The sequence below is a fragment of the Acipenser ruthenus genome, chromosome 26 (assembly GCF_902713425.1).
Source record: "Acipenser ruthenus chromosome 26, fAciRut3.2 maternal haplotype, whole genome shotgun sequence".
NCBI classification, from domain to species: domain Eukaryota; kingdom Metazoa; phylum Chordata; class Actinopteri; order Acipenseriformes; family Acipenseridae; genus Acipenser; species Acipenser ruthenus.
Genome location: NC_081214.1, coordinates 25827936 through 25845230, shown reverse-complemented (window position 1 = coordinate 25845230; position 17295 = coordinate 25827936). Strand labels below are relative to the sequence as shown.

Here is a 17295-nt window from a genome sequence, read left to right as displayed (position 1 = left end):
TAAATGACTGAGTTGTTTATATTTGGTAAATTCCTGATATTAATGAACGAGTGAACAGCTTTGAAATCTAGTCCATAGATGTGATATCATTGTCATAGTATTCTGTCCAAATCCATTCTTGCAAGATTTGCATTAGAAATATAATGCAACAGTCACTGGCATGTCAAAGCTGGCTCAGTACTGTGCTAACTTCTGATCCATTTCCTCTTCACAGGTACAAACAACCAGTATGGGGAAAACAAGACCCCTCCCGAGGATGGGATCTTTGGCTCCAGGCCAGCTCTTTTCACTGCCATCGGAGCGGGCTGTGTCATCTTCCTCCTGATCATCATCTTCCTGGTCATCCTCCTGATAAAGATCAAGAAACGGCACAGGAAGCACACCCAGCAGCGATCTGCGGCCCTGTCCCTCAGCACACTGGCCAGCCCCAAGATCACTGGCAATGCTGGCTCTGAGCCCAGTGACATTATCATCCCCTTACGGACTACAGAAAATAACTACTGCCCGCATTATGAGAAGGTCAGCGGAGACTACGGCCACCCGGTCTATATAGTCCAGGAGATGCCACCGCAGAGCCCTGCCAACATCTACTACAAAGTGTGAAGGCCTGGGAAACAGCAAGACGAAAGAACGGAAGACAAGGATTTAGGACATTTTGCTTTAGAGAATTCGTGCCTACATTTTACTACCTAGACCTTCTGTTGTCGGTATAGAGACTTTTTTTTAATACTGTGTTTAAAACAGTGACACAAGGAAGCAAAACAAGAACAAAAGAACGAGGGATGACGGAGAAGGTCTTAATGGAGACTGTAGTCAAGATAATTTCGTCTGTAGGCCAAAGGCAGGTTATGTGGGCCTTTCTCATCTTCTCTTCCTCTTGTTTCTCACTGTCCCTTTGGATATACAGTATAGAGCCACATATCCTCTTTATTCAGCTGTTTTACCCTCGGAAATGAAAGAGGCTGGATCATAAGACGACTAGGCCTTGATGCTGAGAAGCCTTTATTCTTGCTCCTAAAGATATGAGATAGAACAAGGTACCTGAAAAACTTAAAACGGTGGTTTGTCTGTCGTGCAAGGACGTTGTACCTGACTTGAAGCCTTTTCAGAGCGCTCAGGTGACCGGATGACGAACAGTACACATAACATTTTTATTTCACACCATGATGTTTACCTTGTTTATAATCATCAATATTATTATTATTATTATTTTTTTTGCCACCTGATTCTCATTTATAAGCTGATCAGGCTTTCCTTTTAGTTTTGTTTCAGTTCTGGTATAAAATATATAAAGTTAAGTTTATTTTTCTCAGAAAAAAACTAAGCCACCAGTCAGCCAGCTGCAATCTAGGACATACAGTGACTGTGGATTTGGCCTTCTTTCCAAAGGCCTGGCCTGATCCTGTATGTAGACAGCTGTGGAGTGTCATGGGAAATATGAAACATGTGTTAGGAGAATCTCAGAAAATATCATGATTTTCAAAAAAAAGAAAAATCTGCAATGGTTTCTTGGTGGTTCTTTTTTTTAAATGGAAGCATTGTGGCCATATAGCTTATGAAAGAAAAAGCTAAGTTTCTAGCAAAGGTGGACAAAATACACAGTGCTTTTCAGCTATGTTGTACTATGTAGGGCAAAATAAAACATTACGATGGAATGTGAATAAGACAGCAGGGGAACTGTCTTGTATATCTCACGTGAGTTAGATTTTGAGCGGTTCTGTATGTTAATTATTCAGTTTTATCACAGAGCTAGCCAGATATGGAAGCTGTTTTGTACTCGGTTGCCTCCATGTATAAATTGATGGTTGTTCAAGCATTATCGCCTCTAATTCCTTAACCGTAAACAGGTTATTAAACCATTAAAAAAAAAGTATGCCCCCAAAGTGGAAGCATACATTCGATCAGCCATGACATGACAACCTCGTTTTAGACATGAAAGTATATATTTTTTTTACCTTGATTTAAGGCAGGTCTAAAATGTTAATGTAATGCATTGGCAAGAGGTTCCATACTATCAGGTTGTTTTTTTACAACACAATCTGCTCTTAAAATATGTCGCTCTAATGAACTGCTTTCTGTAGACACCTGCTATTTTTATTTTGCTCTTACTAGGACCAGCTGGCAACTAAAACAGAAAAATGACCTCCCACCTCCAGAGTCTCTATCAGTTTGTTTTTAACCTAGCTGCAAGCAAGCAGCAGTGTTTTTAAAAGATGTATTTTGAATAACAATATTTTGGTGATGCATCATAGAATCAGTGTCCGGAGATAATATAGGCTGAACATACTTAAATGCCTGTTGGAGGGGATTTGTTCCAGTAACAGACGTAGGCTGTAGTCAGGGGAAGCACATATTTCTTGCAGAGATAAAGATTAGGACAGAAGTGCATACTTTTTTTCTGGTTAAGCAATGTTTGACTTTAGTATACAAACGTGTTTGTTTATGTGCTTATAAGGCTGCAGAGGGGCCGACTTCAATGCTAAACCTACAATGATGATTAAGCCCTAAACACAACAGTGAAACCCTTTTAAATGGTTAGGAATTACAAAGCCGTATGGGATAGGCAAACATAGGAGAGCCACATTCAAAGGAAGCAGTGCCTCTTTTATGAAGTGTGAACTTTATTAAAACTGACAAACTTCATGTAATTCTATAATATAGATGTATTTAGGGAGTGCCATGGGACTGGTGTAAGCACTAGCCAAGCCTGGGGGGGTGTACGTTAATTGTGGAGACCGGAAATAAATCAATTAACAGAACAAACGAGGCCAACATTGCAAAATCAAAACATGACAACATAAAAACTATGGTTCCGTAGACAAATGCAAACAGGAACAGATTAAATGAAAAAATAAAGTATATTATTAAGTAAATTACATTTTGTGTTAAGTGTTGTAATTTTAATTTTAATTTGTTTTAATGTTTTATATAATTTGTATTTTTTTTATTTTTTTGGCCTATATTGTAAATGACTTGATTCACAAACAGTCAAAAATAAATAAAAATATAAATTAAAAAGAAAACAGTGTACATATGTGAAAATAAAATGAAATTTAAAAGTTAAATTTATTCGCACCCCATTTATGAAAATATAAAAAAATAGATGTTTTTGTTCCTTTTGTTTTTCATTGCAGATTTTCTTTGTAAATATTTTTTTTTTTTTGAAAAGACGTTTTGTATAAACTTTTGAATTATTTTATTGTTTGCTTTTTGTTAGAAAAAAAAATTATGAAAAAAAAAACTCTTAGAACGGGTGTAAAACATCATATATATACTCTGAAGTGCCAGATACAGTAATGAAAATGAAAAAAAAAAAAAAAAAAAACTGACTGTGGGGTTCACTACAAGAGAACGGTTTGACATTTCAGTTCCGGGACACATTCAGCACACTAGCGTTTTTATATCGGGGCAAACAAATCAATTCAAATAATCCTATTCCATGTTTTTCTACATCTTGTATTTTATGAAAAAGAAATGCGTCCTGTGAAGCCCCTTGACATCTCTGAGAAGAGAATGTAGTGAATCTTTAAGTGAAGTGACTGACCAGCACAGACTCCCAGTTGCCTTGTGTCGCAAGCTGACTGTTAGGGGTAAAGAACTGAATTTATACCGTGAAACTGACCTAACCATTCCCAGATTCAGATTTACCCAAAGATGTACACCGCCTTCCCGTGTCACATGTCATCATGCAGCAACAACAGGTATAGCACGGCTTTAGAACCATTCAGTAACATGGCCTTGACAGACAATAACATGCCCTGTCGCTGAGCTGTAGTCCTAAATTAATTATTTGTTACAGCAGGGAAAGGGTTATTTCACTGTCCAGTGATCTATGTAATGGGACCAGAGAATTGTGTTGTTAGGGCAGAGCCCCTGCTATCAGAAGGACTCTTAAGGTCATGAGAAAGACCCTTCTTTATTTCTGAAATAACTGAGCTCTATCTTGCAGTATAGGCACACACACACCCGCCCCACAATGCCTGTAATGGTGTGATTCAGCTGGTCTCCTGACCCATTGGATTACCACAATGTTATTACAAGTTCCCTTCAATGGGTGAGTGACTCTGACCTCAAAGTCACGGAGCATTTAGCTCTGCCCCTATCCCCGTGACCTATGGTGGCAAATGGAATAGATTTAGAATGAAGACGGTTTGGAACAATGGCAAGCACTCCTTGTGAAGATGGTTAGGATAGATGAACGCACTTTGTACTTCACCATAGAAATCCCAGGCACTGTGTTCCTATGGCCTGCTGTAGCTTCATTTCTGCAAAGCAAACACTTGTTTTTTAAAACCATGATTTCTTTGATACACAGAGTAATACAATCAACTCTCATACAGGGCTGGGCTGGTTGTTCACTTCTCCTGGGCCAAGCCACGCCCCATAGTATGGTATATGATTTCTGTGCATACTGAATACACAGTATTATTATGTTCAATGTACATGTGTACAGACCCAGTGGATTTGTGTTTCTTTGTATTTGCTCCATAAATGTCTGTTCATTTTTTGCCTTTCACAATGCAGCTTTTACCCCAGTACAACATAACCAGTAACAATGGAATCTGCGTTCCATGAGCCAAGTTTGAAAACCTGATATTGCATATTGATAAATAAATTTTTCCTGTGGAAATCTGTGTCGGGATCTTTGTATTTATTTTTTTTCTTTAAAACTGCTGTTGTCAAACAGGTAGGGGGGGCTGTAACAATAAAGGCATTATCATTAACCCTTTCATGCATGGCAACAGATTAAAAAAAAACTCTCTTCTGGTCTTTATATGGGGACATATGGAAGACACAAATGCATGATGACTTCATATGACAATGCTGTTCTTCCCAATATAAAGCAATAGGGAAACAGCTTAAAAATGTCTGAAAAAAATATTTTTTAGCTGTTTTCAATATTTCGTGCATGAAAGGGTTAATTGATTCCGAGCTAAATTAGGGCGTGGGAACCGTAGGCTAACTGTAGGCTTTAACATGAGAGTCCATTGGCTAACCTGCGTCAGAGGTGAAAGTAATGGCCAGGGTCTATGTAATTGAATTGTTCACACACAGTGCTGAAACAGGCAGTCTGCAGCTGTTCTTTCAACTCTAAAGCTCTTTTTGGCACAGACTCTGCAGCTTTGAACATTTAAAACAGAGAAAGCATTTTGTGCAATGAAGTTTATATGCCACCTGTATAGGTCAGTTACATTTTCTCATGGTACACGTAGAAATTATCAATAACCTGCATTTAATATTACAAAAACAGTAAGAAACAACACAGGTAAACTAGTGAGTTTTTTTTTTTTTTTTTAAGTTGCAGATTCTAACATTGGAATAGTAAGTTTAAATATTGTTCCATATGTATCAGATATGTCACACAGAGCTGCTATGTATGCAGGTAAACATATTGTATGTTGTATATAATAAAACAAATACTTAAGACTATTCCATATGGAGAAAATCTATAGAAACCACAATGAAGCTGCTTTCAGTAGTTGAATGTTCCATGATAGACATGTGTTCCACATTGTAGCGGTCTAGGTATGCATTGATTCTTTTAGGAGTTTGAAAGTATAGCCTCCAACAAAAGCCTGTTAATGTGATTTATTATTACATTACGTGCATCTAATGATCAATAGATCAAATTGGAATCAGATTTTTGAGACTCAGTTGGGGTCCGTCCTTCTGAATTGTATGTGAAGCTTAGACTGTAGTACTGTATCCCCATTGACGGCTGGAAGTATCATCTTTAAACACATTGCTTGGCGTTTATTATACCACTGCTGTACACAACAGCCTGTCGCATATGGTAGATGAGTCTTGAAGAAGTTGGATTCCAGTAAAGTACTAATTGAAGGACAGTTCTCTTATGGCAGTGTCACTCTGTTTGCCACTAGCAGGTACTCTCGGGGTTCCTGAAAACATGGTGGGTTCCTGAAAACGCGCTCGTATGTCAGCGCGTCTGTCTCTTAATCAGTGAACTGATAATAAGATATGAAATCTAGGGGAGAGCAATACAGTGTTTGTTTGCGTTTGAATATATTTGCCAGTGATAGGGCATATCTATAAAGATAACCCTTTTTAAGAATTTAGAAACTATTGTTTCACCCGTCTGTCTTTTTATGTATCCATCTGTCCATTGGTCATCATTTGTTTGGCTCTCAATTAATCCCTTCCCTTTCGAATGCTCACTGCCCCCTCTGGATGGGCCCATCAGAGCAGGGCACTCCAGGAGTTTTTTCTGAATTGTTGGGCCACAATTGGCAGCCAACCTTCACAGTAAATGATGTCTTTGTCTAAGCAATACTGCTTTTGACCTCACATTACAGAAAACATATTGGAATGATGTTCTTTTTTGACTCACATTTGCTGTTTTTTTGACTCACACTGTAAGTTGGCGCCTACAAAGTTAACATTCAACAGGTCCTTACAGCTCGAAAAACCACAACAGTGCCCCTAATATACTGAACATATAGACAGGGTTTATTATTAAAGATTTGACATGCATATTTAGTTAAAGATTACTCAGTGGAAAAATAAAGATCAAAGCATATTCTCTACATGAGCAAATATCATGTGCACAAGGATTTTTCTGTGTAATACGTTCAAAACTTTGTTCACCGCACCGGTTCCAAAATAATGGTTCTTGGGTGACTATGCATGCATTTTTGTTTGTGAAATATATACAGTATATAATATTGTATGGCTAATCCAAACAAGGAGTGGTGCAGCCAAGGAAAGCTGAAATGACTTACCCAGTATTGCACAAGATTCTGTTTGGAGCTGGAAGTACATAAATATCTGGTTTCAACAATCCGTATTAGCACTAGTGTTGGTTAGTAAAAAGTTTACACCACGTTTATTTTTAATATGAATATATATATATATATATATATATATATATATATATATATATATATATATATATATATATATATATATATATATGATTATATTTCAGAACCTAGGGGGTTCATTTTTTTCTGAAAATGTGTTCTAAGTCTAGTTTTAAACGTTTAATTAAACAAAGAAAAAAAAAAAAGCTCTGCAGACTGAACACTAGCCATTAAGCTCAGTGAACCTGTCTCAATATATTTTTATTTTGTTGAGGTAACCAAGATTATGAATAAATCAACACTGTATCTCCGGGTGCAGAATGTCTGTTTCTTGACAAAACAAAACAGCATCATCTGATTCAATGACAGAGGTCTAAAAGAGGTCTAAAAAGGACACGATGTAAAGAAAATGAAAACCTTTCCAGACTGCCAGTGCTGAAGACTTTTACAGAAACTGCTTTAACAAAACTCTTCGGGGGGAAAAACAAACAAACAACAAACACTTAGAAGTGTTTCTCTGAATACAGGGGCGGCTTTTATTTAAGGTGACTTTATTTTGCCATCAATAAGAGCAACTACTGGTGCAAACTTTGTTTAAACTTAATAATCATGCCCCAAGATGTGTGGCTTGAAATCTAAAAAGATCTTCTTGTTTACTTAGTTAAATGAATGTGATCACCTGGAATAATCAATTTGTTGTCAGAACTCCTTCAGAAGCTAAATAAATAAATGTATTATCTCGTAAGGGCCAGTACTGTGCCTTCTGGTGAATTTGAAAGCACAAAAAGTGAAAGCGTTTATAAGGAAAGAGGCTGTTGATTCAATATGAACTGCTCTAATAATATAAATGGACCTCTGCCTCAATCAGAGCTTTTCCTACAGCTATGAATGTGGGTTGTTTCGATCTTTGAAGCAGGCTGGAAAGCACAATAGCCTAGACTGACAAAGATCTGTTTTTCCAGACTGGTTTGCTTGCTTAAGAATTTTGTAAAGGACTTTCTCCATTGCCCTAAGCTAAAGATCCAGACGGTCAGAATTCTTCTTCTTCTTATTTTTTGTTTTTGTTTGGTGATTTTAATATCCTGAACTTATCCTGAAGGTTCAGACATCCTCAGCTCTATATCTCTAGCTCAAATGGGTCCTTGGTGCATGGGTATTGTTTTTTTTTGTTTTTTTCATGTGTAATCTTCCCAAGATTTATGCAAACTGGATCTGGACCAGATGTTTCTGTTGCTTCATAAGTTAATAGTCTATGATATTTTATATTGCTCTCCAAAATGCTTACTCATTTACTATAATTGTTGCTTTGTTTAAATTAAGTGGCTACTTAAAACCAAGTTGTGGCTGCTCTCAAAACCGTGCTAAAATGCAGGATTAAAATGTGAACCCAGCCTATCTGCGTTTGTCAGCACCATTAACACCAGACCGCAATATCTCAACAGTCAAAGTGATGGTGTTGAAAGTGTCTACTTAAACAATACAAGAGCTTTCCTTTCATCTTCAGGGAGTCAGTCCTGACCTGTAACCAGTGCTCCCATTTCAGCTTGGGGGAGCATGCACATTTCATGGATGACGCGGTGTGGAACTTTACAAACATCTAAAAATGCAGTAAAGGTCTTGAAATCTTGAGTCTTATTCTTTAGTAGCTATCTTCAGTGCCCTTTTCATAGCCCTGATTAGTATTGTGCAGTTGAAGATGTATGTCTAATGCATTTTCCTCTTTTGATCTCTGAAGGGAACACACTATAAAGCACGCCTCTCTGCCATGCTGGTCCACACTAAAGTCCTCTGAGCTCCAGTTAACACATGCTGATGCTCTGCCTTCCTGCTTTATTGAAAATCACAGTTACATATCAATGGACCCTCAAGCCATCTCTAAGAGCATTGACGGTCCTCAGTATGAAAAAATCACTATCACCAGAACATAACCAAATATCGTAAACCAGCATTTACTTAAAACAGAGCATTGCAAACTGTGGTTAGTATGGCATAATATAGCTAATCTGTACCTTTCTATTTCTTTGTTTTGAAGTATGGGAAACTGATAATATGTAACCATTAAGGGTTTAAAACGTACTGGTAATATATTTCTTCTTACCCAGGTGTTTTGGAATGTTATTTTTTCGGCTCTTTTATTGAAACAGCACAGTCTCGCTACAATATTTCTAACTATATGCATTTGGCAGGCGTCAACTGAGCCCATCAGGACTTGATTAGAATAACGTGTGTCACCTGTGTTAGGCTTGCATTGAAAGCCTTGCTTTCGTTTTACATCACAGACACTTTAAACTTCATGCTTTTGTATTTCTTTCTAGGCATCGTTCAGTCCCATAAACATGAAAAGGGCTGTCCACAAATAAAGGACAATGCACAACAGGGACCTGTTGCAAGTGTACCCCTTTGAAGTTTACTCTTCTTTTATGAAATGGATGAAAGCTTGACTGCAGCACGTCAGTAATGACGGATATTACTGGGAATCAACCAGCAGACAAAGTGAAACCAGGTGAGATGTTTTGTGACTCGTGAATTAGAATTTGGAATATAAAGTTATCTGCAAAACAGACTTGTCTTGTCTTTTAGGCTGCAGTCAGATTGACAGCATGGGGATTTTTGTTTGTATACAGGGGCCTTAGATCTTGTAGGTCTATGGCGACTTGGTTCTGCAAAATGGAGCATGTACTTTTGTGTTAATGGCTTTCACATGACTGATTAATTGCTATGCAAATAACATCCCTGACAAGTGCAGCATTGCAGTGCACTTAGACAAGTACTATACCTGGTTTCATAACATCACACTTAATGGCAGTTAAAATAAGAACTATTCATTTTTCATAAATATGGCATTATAATATGACCCAGTGAGATTCTAATCACAGATCAGACCGTACAGCATCAATTATATGTCAGAACTCATGTACCATACCGAGTAGGTTTAAAATAAATAATGGAGCATATATGCAGGAAGCATGTTTCTTTAAGGGTTACATTAATACTATGCTGTTGCAATTATTTCGTGATTCATACATAATCATTTTAATACGTAGCGGTACCAGCGTCTAGTCTAAGTAGTGTATTCATTTGATGTGGGCTCCTGGGGTGAACTTGCAAGTGTGTCACATTCAAGTTGACTGCACTGCCTTTCTAATACACTGTTGTAAAAAAAAATAATGAAATCCTGTCGAGTCATCCAGTTATTGTAACATGAAACTGCGATGCTAATTCAAATCACATTGTTTCAGTGGTATGGTGGCCAGCAGTCTTTACATTTCCAGCTCTAATATCATTCCAGATTTGTACAGTTCATGATTCAATGCACACTACATGGGACACATCAAAGAGTAATCTAAAGGTTTGGTCTAGCAAGCAAGCTCACTGCACTAGCCACCACTTCAGGGGTTGGCCACCGTAGCTCTTCCAGTGAATTCCATTGCAGGGCTTTGTGTCAATAGCTTGCATTATAATATTGGTCCTGCTAAAGATGAATCCAATAATTAAGACCCTGTTTGAAGCAAAGTCTTGAAATATAATGGAGTGGGACAGCCAACATATCCTTGCACTAGTCTATTGCCACACCTGAACCTGCAGATGTATTTCTCTCTCCCAACTAGTACTGCTGGCCAGTCAATGCATGCATTGCTCTAATTACAACTTGAACACGGCACAGTGACCCAGATTAATTTGCATCCACCAATGGCACAATGTGCTGCTATTCAGAAGAGCAAATCTCTGGCCCATACTTTGCGTGTGAGTTGTCCAAGTGATGGTGATGGAAACAGACTTGCATGGTTTAATTTGGGGATTATCAAAGACTCTCCAATGTGATTAATCAACAAGGCTGTAGTGTCTAAAGACGGATAGGTTCAGCAGTCAGCATATCCAGAGACAAGATCAATCCAACATGGCTGGTGAAAAAAAAAAAAATCTTGAGAATGGCTTGCTGTGAATTACAGCATGTCATATTCTGTGTTGGGTGCCATGTGCAATGTAAGTCATTTGGCGGTTGGACTCCAAAGGGCTGCTCACAGAGTTCACAGAAGCCCACAGAAATACAGTAGGCATTCCTGCCCAACCATCTCTTTGAAAAGTAAATCTTTCATGTTGAGGCCTCTGGTTTATTAGTTCTCGGGTCCAAATCCATGCTCCAGAGTCAGCCAACACTTGCGGCCCTGGATAAACAAGGGAGAGTGTGGTATACCCTAGGTTAGAGAAACAAACACATTTTCCACATGTCGGGACGCAATGTCCTCTCTAGCCTAAATCAACTTCATGAAATGCAATTAAAAACATTATGCAATTTAAGAGAACCACTCAGCCTGTTTGTAATTAACATGGAGGATGACCCTAGCAAAACTGGAGGACAAGATGACACCACCTAAATAATGCGCTACCATCACGTGTTGAAAATGTGATTGTGGTTCCAACTCATGCTGGTCACTCATTTTTGCCTGCTGAGCTATGGAAAGTTTTTTTTTTTTTATTGTCTGTTTATGATGAGCATAGAAAGGCATGCTGGGTTACCTAGCATGTGTAGCTTGGGTAAATCAGTTGTCTGCATACTATGCTACATAATCACACAGCAGACAGGAATTCTCCCAACACAACCCATTCACATCTTCATTTGATAAAGGGCAGAAGCTCAGAAGCACAATTATTATACCATGCTATTATGAATTAGCAATTTCAGTGCTGAGGTGATGGCAACAAGTTTGCCTAAAGGTTTTACTGATTACACTATATATGATATATACCCTAACCTCTAAAGAGCATTGCATTTTCGTTTTCACACACACAGACTTTGTTTATAGTCGGGGTCTGTAGTATGTGGATGTGTGCTTTTTTAATGAGTTGCAGTGAATTTATTTTGTGTCTTTGTTGAGGAAACACATCCTCAATGAGACGAAAACTTTTTTTTTTTTTTTTTGTTTTTTTTCCATATTTATGAAATGCACACCCACATGCAGATGCAAAGAGCTACCATTCATAATATAATTATGTGGCATGTGTCCTGGATTTTGTTACCGCTGCTTTGTTAACTGTGCATTGTCAATTTTGTGGTCACTGTGCCTATTCACATTGGGCATGACTGAGTGTGGCAGAGATTAAAAACTCTTAACCATGACAAGTAAAATGGTACCTCTAAATCAATGGCAAGCACTGTAAATACGTTAAATAAAATAGATGTGGTATGTATTGTGTAGTCACTGCTGTTTAAAATAATCGTACATAGGCTGGCATTGGTGTATCATCTGAATAACAAATATTTTATTGTTATTTTGTAATGATTTCCCCGGCCTTATTATTATTATTATTATTTTCTTAGCAGATGCCCTTATCCAGGGTGACTTACAATTGTTACAAGATATCACATTATTTTTACATACAATTACCCATTTTACAGTTGGGTTTTTACTGGAGCAATGTAGGTAAAGTACCTTGCTCAAGGGTACAAGCAGCAGTGTCCCCACCGGGGATTGAACCCACAACCCTCCAGTCAAGAGTCCAGAGCCCTAACCACTACTCCACACTACTACTGAAGATCATTTAAAATAACTGGACCACCCCAGCAATACAAGCTAACGGATATCCATTGGAATTTGCGGCCATTATTTTTAAAGTGTTACCTTAGAATTACGACAGACTATAATGTGTGGTCCTTGATAAATTAAAGGGGTGGTTTGCCTGATCTACATTTTCCTAATATTACATTCTGTACATGTTTAATATCCCATGATGTGTGCTTTCCATTATTCTCTATTGTTTGGTTTCTGCTTAGATAATTATTGAACTATTCCAGCAACATGATTTCCTAGAAAGATTTTCCATCTGCTTCCTCGCAGAGGGGCCAGAAACTACAGTTACACACTGAGCAAATCCCTGGTTTCTAAAACTGCCTCACTCTCCTCAGAAATACAAAAGGTTGAAAAGGGTAATGTTTTCTTTTTCAGGAATATCCTGCAAATGAGGTCAATAACGTTCAAAGCATAACCAACAACAGAGAACAGCTGAGAACATAACTACAGCAATGGCATTGATATTAAATATTCCAAAAATGGTATAAAATATATCTTCAATGCTTTTTTTTTTACATAAGACATTTACATTTACTCTTTCATGACACACATCTGCTTCGAAAACCTCCTTGTTCCCTGGTTCCAGGTGCCGTCTGTTCCTGATGTGCACACTGGTCTCCTTAAACCACTGAAACTAATGCTCATCAACTGCTGCATGCATCTTATTCAGCATTCGTTTTATAACTAAATAAATATTAGGTCTATTACGTGGTTATCTAATGTATTTACTTTTTTGCTGCGAGAGGACTGCAGCTTTCTCCGGGAGACAAGATGCTTCAGCTTCGCCTCAGCCCCGCTCCGGCAGCCGAACCTGGGGCGAGCCCATTCCCTCTTCCTCTCGCCCGACCCGCTCTCCTTCACGCACTTGGTTTGCTTGTCTGTCGCTTTGAACTGAACTCCCGACCGCCGTTTAGCCAGGCTATTTATAGTTTAAAAAATGCTAATTAAAATGATCCACGAGTGTAAATGCACAGTAATTAGAGACACTCCATGTAAAGTGTTACCTTGCATTTTGCTATATATATGCGATTAATAGATACTTATCGGACCCGTCATTGAACAGCTGCTTGGAGCCGTTAGTCCTGACTAAAGGCTTGTCTGATTGCTGCTGCAGACAGTAAGCAGCTTTGGGCCTCGAAGGCTCTCAAGTAGAACGAGAATGAAGAGTTTCTTTTGTAACAGCATGCTTCGTGGTGGCACGGCTCTGGATCCTGGCTTCCAGCCCACTCAACCTTACCTGATCTAACTGCTGCCCTTTGGGAGCTGCTGATGTGGCTCAAGTAAAGCTGTCATAATTAAAGGTTAAGTAGGTCACCATAGCAACTGGTGCAGGTCTATGTAGAGACTCGATATGACACCATTCTACCTGCAATAAAACACAAAAGGTACAAGAAGGACTTTTGTTGTCAAGAAGAGGTAGAGATTTTTTATATAGTAGACAGAAAATAGCAACATTTTATAAACATATCAGGCCCGATAAACACCAGGCTCTCCGGGAAAGACACTAGGACCTTGTGTACAGTTCTGCAGATATGATGTAATGCCTATGAAACATATTTTTGAAGTTGTTTTGCTTCGTAACTTTATTTTGAAATTCAGTTTTAAAAGCTCTCTTCCTCTATCCATACTATTATATATTCCTGTTTATGATTAATGATTAATTAATTTTGACTGAGAGTTGAATATGAATCAGTAAGGAATGTCTCATCAATAGGTCTTTACAATGTATAGGAGATTACAGCAATTGAATTATGGCTGCAATACATTGCCTGTGTTTTGTAGTGGGTGGGTGTTTCTCTTCCTTTCTGTAGAATCACAGGAAGTCATGAGGCATCCTTTCTGTACACATTCGGCTGTCTGTACGGGAATATAGCAGACCGAGGTTTTGTGATGTCAGTTTTCATTACGCTTCCTTACAGTTGACAGAACCCAAATAGCCTCAGCTCAGGACAAATAACGGAAATGCATGTCGCAGCGCTTGTGAAGAAGGCAGGCAGGCAGGGGCAAATAAAAATGAAGTAAAATACAGCCATCAATGAGCTGTGAGACGGGGGATTAGGAAGCCTTTCAGTGAGCCTTCGATCTGTGCTATGAATTAGGAATCATTCAAAAATGGGTTAATCTCGCAGCCCTTCATGGCATAGCAGCCTTGTACAATTTGCAGTTTCTTACAGCGCTGTAGGGCATTATGATTCATTGTGGTGGCTGGATGGGTCTTTTTTTTATTAACAGTCACAGCGAGTTACCAGAGGGACCTTGAGTGATCATCGCTGGTTCACAGCTACAATATGTCCCCTGGCATGTTATTGCAGTGATCTGAATTTATCATTTCACATCTAGCGCTGCTCCCTCTCTGCCAGTTATGTAAGAATGCCTACCTTGATGCTTGCTAGAAAGTGAAACTGTGTCAAATTTCCTTCTGCAGTCATGTTTTGTTGAAAAACACATTTTCACACCTCCGTTTGTGGTTGTCTACTCAATGTGGAGTATAAAGTCTGGGTGGCAGTCATTCAGGCCAATTGGAAATGTGGTGAAAGTTTTGTTTATTGGACCACAATCCAGCTAAATCTTCTTTTGATATTACCGTCTGAATCCCTGTCTGTAATCTTGGAAGCATTATCACTATATAACATGGTTAAAATCGAATTAATGTAAGACAAATGGGACAAAACTGTTGCCGAGTGATTCTGGAAAAAAAAAAAAAAAAAAACAGTACTGCTGGATAGTAAGCTACTGTACATAAATTACTCTTTGCTTCTAAATGTCCACTCTTTTAGTTTTATTACATTTGCATCCTTGTAAATCCTTGTACGTAACTCTTCTACATACAGTAAATGCCAGTCCTGCCTAAACAGAGACAGGTATATTACCTACTCCTTGATCCAGCTGTAATTTGCCAATCAAAAACAATATTTATTGGAGATCATAAATCTTGAAACGGTAAAGAGAAAAAAAACAAAACATTTTTGGCAGCACTAAAAATGTCACAGTGGGTATACTCCCGCTCTGAGTTTTTAATTGTTGTTATTGTTATCCTCTGGCACCCTCATAAATAATACTAATTTCACTAATGGTAGTCATTTATAGTCTAATTTCACCTATAAATATCTGACCCTAAATCACTAGCTGATGTGTGCCTCAACAAAGCAGCTGCTGTCTTCATAACCAGTAAGGCGGCACTCATGTTAGCAATATATTGCCCAGCGCCAGGCCTGTGTCAATAAGGAATTAATCCTGTGTCAAGGGTGTGGGTGTACGGAACATTAATTAGACAAACATGGGCCACATTTACTCATAAATTGACACAGCATAATTAGTCTATTATTCCCTGGCCTTCCCTGACGAGTGACAGATCATGTGCTCTTGTGTAAACATTTGTTATTTTCAGGGCAAAAGCTTTCTAACCCAAAAGGTTCAGCAAGTATATATATATATATATATATATATATATATATATATATATATATATATATATATATATATATACACCACACATTTCCTTACCTGACAACATTCCCAGAAAATAGAATCAATGCAAAATTTTATTTTACAAGGTAATTAAGCATTTTTATTAACTCTTTTGACCCTGATACTAAAGATTTCTCACTGTGAAAATAGATACCGTACACATATACATTATTAGTAGACAATGTTAGAGAAAGAATGTCTTTGTGGTTTTAATCTTCTTAATTTGCAAATGCACGCACACTGCCATTACCTGGGGCTGCTGTAGGTGGTACAACAGGCTAAAAATGGCTATACAGCTTTTCAACGTCAAAGCCCTAAGTTGTAATACAGCTCAAGTGTCCAGGGTTCAATAAACAGTAACTATAAAATCAGATTCAAAAACATCTTAATTCATGGTGGAGTTTCCAGTCACTCAGACCTCTTTATTTCTTTTGAGTTGGATTTTTGCCTTGCTTGAAAAAGAGTACAGTCGCTCTGAGGAGTGGTGACAAGTTGTGTGACGTCATTACTTGATACCCTTTGAAACTCTTTGAATTTAACAGCTGTTATGATAGTTTGCCAAAGAGCGGTTTAAATAGCACAGACTGTGAAATCTCTATTGACAATGGTAACAATTATAAGTATGGCTGCTGTGAAATTTGTACTGACCCTAGGCAACATCATTGAATTCAGCACTTAGGAAAATATAAATCCATGTTTAGGGTCGGACAGAAAAGTTAAAAGAAGCAAACAAAAAAGAGAACCTTCATTTTGTCCCTGACTGCTAAACCACAATAATAAGAATAATCCCCGCCCTCCATGAAGCTTATGCCCTTCGTATAAAACTTTACAGTTACTTATAAATTCTTTGGTGCGCCATGTGTTTTTGGTTAACACAATAGTATGAAAATGCCAAAGAATACAAGACCTGTTGTTAAGAAATCTTGCCATATTACCATCTGAACTCCATTAAATATTCTTTGACATTCACTTGAAACAGAATCTTATATTTCTTTTATCAGTATTTTAATGGAAATGCATATATCAAAGGTCACCTGCTGTTTTGAACATGACCTTATAACGCCGCGGCTTTAGCCTTTAAAGGTAAATGCAAAGACATCTGGTTGGCAATATATAAGCCTGTCTGCCCCCTGCCATTTTACTGTCTAAACATGGATTCATTCCCCGCTGGGTAGTCCAAGTGCAAAAATGAAAAGGGGTTTCCTGTAAAGTTTTGAAAAAATACATTCACATCTAGATTTGAATTTCAATATTACATAGGCAATCTTATACAGTTCTATCAAACTTCTCAAAGTGAAGTAGTGTCAGCTATGCTATACATCCATACATGTGCAATACATGGCCATATGGATCTTGGTGAAGATCAGATTGCTTCTGATGATACCTCAAACTCCATATATACGTGAACAAATACATCTTGAATTTAGGATTCAGTT

General features: G+C 38.0%; 1 protein-coding gene across 1 annotated transcript in view; it reads left to right on the top strand.

Annotated features, from left to right (window-relative positions):
- Window positions 1-4630, top strand: part of LOC131701655 (ephrin-B1-like) — a 65296-nt gene extending 60666 nt beyond the window's left edge. The window contains exon 5 of the mRNA XM_059000786.1: window positions 215-4630. Coding sequence (XP_058856769.1) covers window positions 215-603 — 389 coding nt within the window. The 3' untranslated portion in view covers window positions 604-4630. The remainder of the gene's footprint in view (window positions 1-214) is intronic.
- Window positions 4631-17295: the final 12665 nt, after the last annotated feature.